An 8,138-nucleotide genomic window follows, 5' to 3' on the forward strand; every position below is an offset into this window, starting at 1 on the left:
TTTTCCGAACCCAGCTTAAAATAAACCCTATTTAATTTTTTGTATTAAATAGGGGAACTTGTCGACAAATAAAATGGTTTCGCAGGCCCAAACGGATGTCATATCTTTCTTAGTTTATTTGATCGAGCCTCACCCTCAAGTCTTGTGTTTATCCCTTGGGATAGATACAGGATTTGAGGTTGAGTGCTCTTTCATTTAAACTATAGAAAATATGAGGTCAGTTTGATTTCATATTTTTCTAAAATTATATATATATACGTAAATTAAAAAGTCCTTCCGAAGCGGGCGACAGAATTTCGATTCCGGCGACCGACAGCTTCTTACGGGCGACCCCCAAACATTTAAAAAACTCTCTTTTCCCCCTTTTAAGCGCCGACAGGGTGTCAAATATGTAATACATAAGAATTGAGTGGAATGTATGTGACATGTAGTACATAAGCATTGAGTGGAATGCATGTATAAATTGAAAGTTAGACGTTATATATGTAATAAATATACAAGATTTGAGTTGTTTGCATGCAAAAATTGAAGTTTAAGTGTTAGATATGTAATACATAAGAATTAAGTGTACTGTACGTGAAATTTGTAGGTTAGATGTTAGATAGGTAATACAAAAATAAGATTTGAATTGTATGTATGAAGAAATTGGAGTTGAGCTGTTTGATTTGTAATACCTAAGAATTGAGTGGTGTATGTAAGAGATTGAAGGTTAGGTGTAAGATATGTACTACATAAGAGTTGAGTGGTTTGTATGTATGAAAATTGAAGTTTAGGTGTTAGATATGTATTACAAAAGAATTGAGATGTACATATGTAAAAAATTGAACGATAGATGTTAAATATGTAACAAATGTATTATAATTGAGTGGTATGTATGTAAAAATTAGATAAAGAATAATTTTCAGAAAGATATGTATTAGGTGTTTGATTTGTAATACATAAAAATGGAGTGGTGTATGTAAAAAATTGAAGGTTATATGTTAGAGATGTATTACATAAGAGTTGAGTGGTTTGTATGCAAAAAATTGAAGTTTAGGAGTTAGATATGTAATACATGAGAATTGAGTAGTATGTATGTAAAAACTGAAAATTACATGTTAGACGTGTAATACATACAAAAAAATTGAGTGATATGTATTTAAAATTTGGAGTTTAGGTGTTTGATTTGTAGTACATAAGAATTGAGTGGTATATGAAAGAAATTGAAGGTTGAGTGTTAGATATGTAATACATAAGAGTTGAGTGATTTTTGTGCAAAAAAAAATAAAATTTAAGTGTTAGATATGTAATACATAAGTTTAGTTGAACCACACATCGTTAGAATTGACTTATGTACATATGTGCTCATAACATACAATCAAGTCGCAACATCCTACTCATGTTGGCTAGTGATTATTACGCCATATAATTACCATTTGATGTGTGCATGACCATGTCATTTCTATTTTTGATGTTGATCATACCAAGTCCACATAATCCAATGGAAAAAAATAATATCTACTTAAAACCTGTAATAGATAAGTTTCAAATATTGTGGAAAATAAGTCTGTTGACTTATGATATTGCTATTAAAAAAATTTCAACATAAAGCTGCCCTTATGTGGATGATTAATGATTTCCAGGCTCACGAGATGCTATCTAGTTAGAGCACTGTAAGAAAATTAGGTTGTCCTTACTGTATGGATCAGTTAAAGACATTCAACTTAAAATATGGAAGAAAAAATTCCATGTTTGATTGACATCGAAGGTTTCTAGCACACGATCACTCATTCAGAAAGAATAAAGATGCATTCATTAAAAATAGAGTAGAAAGATCAAGTCATCCACCGAAAATAATTGGAAAAGATTTATGATACATGATTAATGAAATATCAAGTATCACTGAGACATGAGAACTAATTTCAAATCTTTCTAATTTCAATGTTACACATAATTGAATGAAATATAGAATTTTTCAGGATCTTTCATGCTGGAAGACTAACTTGATTTGATATAATCTCAATGTCATGCATATTGAGAAGAAGTTTTTTAATAATATCTTCAATACTATGATGGATACTAAGAGCAAAACAAAAAATAATGTCAAAACAAGATTGAGTTTGAATGAGTATTGCAATAGAAGGATGATGAAACTGCAAAAGATAAATGCATATAAACTAATAAAGTCCAATACTACCTACTGTCTCACATTAGATCAGCGAAGAACCATAAGTGAATGAATACATTCTTTGAAATTTCCTAGTGGATGTGTCTAACATGAGCCACAACGTTGATTTGGGAACAAAGAAGATATTTGGCATAAAAAATCATAACTGCCACATTTTTTTGTAGTGTTTACCGCCAATGCATTTAGTGCTTTGCCAAATCTAATATTTAATTCATTGATCGAAAAAATTGCACGCTTTAAAGGCTAGGGTACAAGGAATTTTAAAGTTGATTTATTGAGAAATCTTAAAGTGAGCATTCCATCAATATTATTCAAACTCAAGTGAATACTTTCTCCTGATTTCTTTGACTTTATGGAGCACTGTCACACATCCATGCTATGAGACTACACTTGGGGGCCCAACTATGAGTGGTTTGATCATGTTCCTAATTGAGGAACATAGACACGAAACCCATATGATATTACTGAAGTTCAAATGTACATAATATATATAAAAAATTTGATCTATTTATTCTAGCACGTCAAGCTAGTCAAGTTTATTATCTTTGATGCCCTGGTAGAATAAGAGAAAAAATTGATTGAGTCATCATTATAAAGAATAAACATAGAAGAACGATTGAGATACAAACTATTATTGAACACAAAAATGTCAGATTTTCACATTCAACTAGATTCTATTGAAGAAAGGTTTACCCTCTAGGATATCACATAGAGATTTTTCAAATTATGGATAACTCTGATGATGATAAGAACAAAAAAAATTTAAGTTTATCATCGATCAACTCGTCTAATGAAACAGACTAAGAGTGACGTCTTTTTAGATTTTAGTTTCTTCCTAGTTTTATCTCTTTCAAGATTAGCTTTTTATTGTTCATATTTTCTGTTATGTTTGTTCTTGCTTTTACTTCTGATGTTATTTTATTTATTTTCATTCTGCACCTTCGTGCTTTTACTTTTGTCACTTATATTGTATTTTTCTTGGAGCTTTATAGAACATCAAATTGACATCAAGATCCATCATCTTTGAAATCAAGTAGGCGTTGAAGCTGAATTTCTTGGTGAATTTTTTTTTTAAACTTTAGAAATCCATATCATGTCTAACCATTACCCATTCAACACCGCCATAACATTTTTAAAGCCAAGAAAGTTACCCTGTAAGATGCATAAATTATACCCAAGAAACATCAAAAACGTAAAAATCTCTTTATTTGGTATCACATAAATTTATTGTCATTTCTTATTATGGATATGGTTTAAACATGGGTGAAATAGAAGCTTTTTGTAATTATAAGCCGCTATCATCATTTATTACATTAGGTGGTATTACAAAGTTTTTCTGATGATGATGGGTCAACTTATTTCCTAAAGGTATTGGATGAAGCAATTACATAATTGCATGGCATGAGACTCTCATAGTTACAATTTATATGGAATTATAGTTATTTTTTATCAATATGACAACATCAATGAGTTCTTATAGGACAAATTCCATATTTGAAACCTCAAGATTCTACTTCCTATATTTTGGGATGATACAAATTCATGAACCAGTTGTATTGCCCACTCCGTTATGAAATTCTTATTTCCAACGAAAGCATTTCTGCATGTGCTTTTGGAGATAAGTTCTATTAACTATTGGGGGTTTGATTTTATACAAAACTGTGTAAAAAATAATTCTATCTTATTTCAAGAATATTCTAATTTTATGGATTATTTTAAATTTTACTTCAGTATAATTTCAATTAATTGGTAGGATTATCTCTATTCTAAAATAGACGATTGTTTTTTTAATAGTTATTTAGATTTGAATTCAAAATATCTTAATTTTAACTTGAAACCCTATTTTTATGAATAGAAGAAATGACTGCCATTTGGATGATGAATTATGAATTAAGCTTAAAGGAATTCATCACCATTATCACTCCTATTCCACCCCACAATTTCTCTCCAACTTTTAATTCACAATTGAAAACTTTATGCACTAATCACTCTGTCGTTATACATACAACCCAAGACAACCTACCCTGTACGCCTACCACAGGGTTTGAATTCTAATATTTCCTTCTGCGCCTCTCCCTCCTCACAACTATTGCTTTTATAAGAAAACACAAGGTACAAAATTCTCTCATGACCGAATTTCCTATATTTCAAGAAAGAAAAGCAATCAAAAGCAACTTCAACAGGGCAATGGAAGAAATCAGTGTTTTGGAATTATAAATAAGGGTCCACCATCAAATTGGCGTCAGAATCAATCATCATTCCATGTCAATAGCACTCATATTCATAAGTTCAAAGCTTTCTTTCTTTTTTTTTTTTCATTTTTGCATATTGTACAAAAAAAAGTCCAGTTTATTTGCTTAGACCAACCTATAAAATATTCTCTCTTTTTATTTATTTCTTTTTTTTTTGTGCAATTCTAAAGCTAACACAAAAAGATGCATTATGCCGCCACATGAGTATAACAAATATTTAAGCAAATTAGGAGAGAAGCCTCATGGATTTGATGATGATTCCATCACACAAAATCACTTTAAGCATAGAATTATCGAATCAAAATCAAACTGAAGGCACAATATTATCATAATATCAGAAATCTAATGCACATGTGGTATATAGTAGGGATGCATCATGCAATGAAATATTTGAAGTGTAGTAGATGGAAAAATATACCAGAATCTATCAATGCAACAGTCTTTTCAGGAGCAGTACTCATATCAGGCTCAATATGTGCTCCTCTGCACACTTCTTCCAGTTCTAGCCTTCTCTTGAGAACAAGCTCTTTCATTCTACTGGCTTTCAATTTTTTCAGTCTTTCAACCTCAGTTTCTATCTGTAACATTGCAGTGGAGATTCAACAACTAACAATTGTAATATTTTCCAGAATAGATATAAAGGTATTAACCGTTTAACCTGCTTGATGATATCAAAAGACAGGAGACTTGGCTCAGTAATTTCTCCGTACGGTGAATCAAGGATGCGAGTAAATTTCCCAAAATGATGCTTCTCTTTCTCCGATGAATCCATCAATTTCCAGAGTTCAAGCAGTGATCTCAAATTATCCCGCAACTGAGGAAAAGGAGTTGGCTTACAAGAGCAAGGAATTATTTACAGTAAGGAAAAAAATTTTACACACCTTGCAAGTTCGAAACTTTTTTTCTTCCTTCAGTTTTTCGATGGTTTGAAATAAACCATCGAGTGTCCTAGTGCTGATATTTGTACATTCTCCAGAGCTGGTCTCACGTAAACTGGGATGCACCTCAGCCACTATCTTCCTAAATTCTAGACCAAGAACACCACACAAGGAATGCACCTCATTTGTGTAGTCGAGAACTTTTTGGACACGCTCCAACTAGTTGAAGTAGGCAATAAATCATTATTCGTTTGTAAGACATGATCGAGATAAAAAAGTCTTCAAATATCAATAGATGAAGAATGAAAATAACTCTCCCATCTATACAAGAAGGATGCTACACAAATTTTCAGAGGAACCATCGCTGAATAGGCAGATATTTGATCCAAACCAGATATTAGAGAAAAAAAATCAAATTAGTATTCTATTGATTAAAAAAAAAAAAAAAACTATAATACCTGGAATGAGTTGAGGCAATAGAATGAACATAGTTGGCAGCGTTATATCAACAATATCGTCAAAATTACTCCTTATCATATGTAAAAATCATTATGGAAGTGAAGAACAGAATATCATTCGCTTTTGGAACAGTTTATGTTAGATATTCAAAGGATGTTTCATAACAAGTTAAGATGATATCCCATATAAGATTAACTTTGAAAATATACAAAATTGTAATTTTTACTATGATTGCCAGTTTTACCAATTAGCTTATAGCAAAAATTATATTAAAATGATCTGGTGTATGCTTAATGACTAAGGTAGCATATGTGAGAAATAAGAATCATTATAAAAATATTTTAAATATCTAAAGAAATAATGTTACATGAGAAAAGTGTTAAAATGATCCTCCGACTCTTTGCTGGAGTCATTTTAATCCTAGAGTTTATAAAAGAGCCAAATAATCCCCATAACTTTGTAATATGGGCTGAAATGGTCCCCAAAAAGGATTATTTTAGCCTCCATTAAAAAAATCTGAGAACTAAATCAACACTTCTATACACTTTGGGACTACAATAGCCAAATGTAAATAGTCACGGTACTATGTTGACATTTTACTTCGTTTCAATAAGCAGCTCCTCCTATTAGAAAAATAAAAAGTTTGTTTTATACAAATCTAATTAATCCATGTACAAAACATTAGTATAATAATAATAAAAAAATTTTATCATACCAATTAGGAGCAAACATAGTAGTTAAAATCTAAACGTAAGTTTTGAGGTAATTCAACAACTTTATAAAAGAGCACTTGACTAAATAAATAGTTAAATACCTTCTCCTTCTGGAGTGCATGAAGTTGTGTTTGGAATTCATTAAGCTTCCTCATTGAAAGGTCTTGTTCTTCCCAAGCAAAAGTACTACTATGGCCATTCTCTGTTATCTCAGCAGTGATCTTCTCGATCTGTGACTTTATATCAGAAAACTGCTTCAATCTTTCTTCTTTTTTCACTTCAAGAACATCCAATAAAAAGGTAATTGCAGAAAGCTGCTCTTTCAATGATGACAGCCGTTTCTCTGCCTAGAAGTAAGAAGTTGTCGAGGTAATCAATTGCTGCATGATTTACTTCATTGGTGGATAAAAGTAATAATGTTTTCTGTTTTTTTTTTAATATTAGAATAAATGGCATGTTGCTGTTGACAATCCAAAAGTGAAGGTAGGTTAATGATAGAAAGCGGTACTCAGATTTCATGCAAAATACTCAACTCCCAAATGTTCCTTTATGCATATATTGAGTTATTTTGTCCCAAGAAAATGAACTCCGTTTGAAGAGCTTCAGAAGTATTATGTGACAAGAAGATATCATTGAAAGCTAACAAAAAACCTTTATAAAACTGCAATTACACTGAAAATGTCGAGTGAATCTAATTGTTGGATAGGATAAAAAAAATGTTGACAGCTAATATAAGCGTGACAGAAATAAGAAGTGCTAAGATAGGTGTATAGAAAAACCAAGAAAATTAAATTAAATAAAGGTTAGAGCAACAATTATTGAAGACAGATGTTATGTAGTTAAGATAAGTATAATAAATGGTAAAAAATGCACACTTACTAGACTAACAGATAAAATCCATCGTGGACAATTAAATTTGTGGGCACCGAAATCTATGGGCTCCAAAAATTTACGGCCGCACCTCAAGAGACTCTCTGCAATTTGTTTTTATTTTGTTTTGAGAGAGCTTTGGAGGCTCGAATTTTCAGAAGGCAAATTTAACTGTAGATAAGACACTACCTAAAGATTTCGCCCTCATGTTGCAATGACTTTTTGATCTGAGGCTAAAAAGATGCCTGAGGAGTGGAGGAAGAGTATTTTGATCCCCATTTTTAAGAATAAAGGGGATGCACAAGAGTGTGCAAATTATAGAGGAATTAAGTTGATGTGTCATACTTTAAAATTATGGGAGAGGGTAATTGAACATAGGTTAAGATGCATCACGAAAATTTCTCATAATCAATTTGGATTTATGCCTGGCAGGTCTACTATGGAAGCTATACATTTATTGAGAGGTTTGATGGAGAAGTTCAGAGATAATAAGGAGAATCTACATTTGATTTTTATTGATTTAGAAAAAGCTTACGATAAGGTTCCAAGAGATATCCTTTGGAGAGTTCACGAGAAGAAATGTGTTGATATGACTTATATTCAAGTCATTAAAGATATGTATACTAGAGCTGTTACTTGTGTTCAAACTGAAGGAGGATTGACAAAATATTTTCCTATTTCTGTTGGATTACATCAGGGATCGGCTTTAAGCCTATATCTTTTTGCTTTAGTTAGGGATGGTCTTACTGGACATCTACAGGAGGATGCATCTTGGTGTATGTTTTTTGCTGATGATATC

At 31.5% G+C, this 8,138-nt stretch overlaps 1 protein-coding gene across 2 annotated transcripts in view; it reads right to left on the reverse strand.

Moving 5' to 3' along the window:
* LOC110021651 (65-kDa microtubule-associated protein 7-like) overlaps positions 1 to 7,627 on the reverse strand; it is a 19,760-nt gene extending 12,133 nt beyond the window's left edge. Inside the window, exons 1-4 of one of the 2 annotated variants that reach the window (XM_020720223.1) lie at positions 6,571 to 7,627; positions 5,301 to 5,516; positions 5,078 to 5,233; positions 4,838 to 4,997 (exon numbers count right to left, since the gene is read on the reverse strand). In XM_020720223.1, the coding sequence (XP_020575882.1) occupies positions 4,838 to 4,997; positions 5,078 to 5,233; positions 5,301 to 5,516; positions 6,571 to 6,624 (586 nt within the window). In that variant the 5' untranslated portion in view covers positions 6,625 to 7,627. The remainder of the gene's footprint in view (positions 1 to 4,837; positions 4,998 to 5,077; positions 5,234 to 5,300; positions 5,517 to 6,570) is intronic. The other variant, XM_020720221.1, reaches the window with a different exon arrangement.
* Between the last annotated feature and the right edge of the window lie 511 nt (positions 7,628 to 8,138).

Source organism: Phalaenopsis equestris, unplaced genomic scaffold (genome assembly GCF_001263595.1).
Source record: "Phalaenopsis equestris unplaced genomic scaffold, ASM126359v1 Scaffold000137, whole genome shotgun sequence".
NCBI lineage: Eukaryota > Viridiplantae > Streptophyta > Magnoliopsida > Asparagales > Orchidaceae > Phalaenopsis > Phalaenopsis equestris.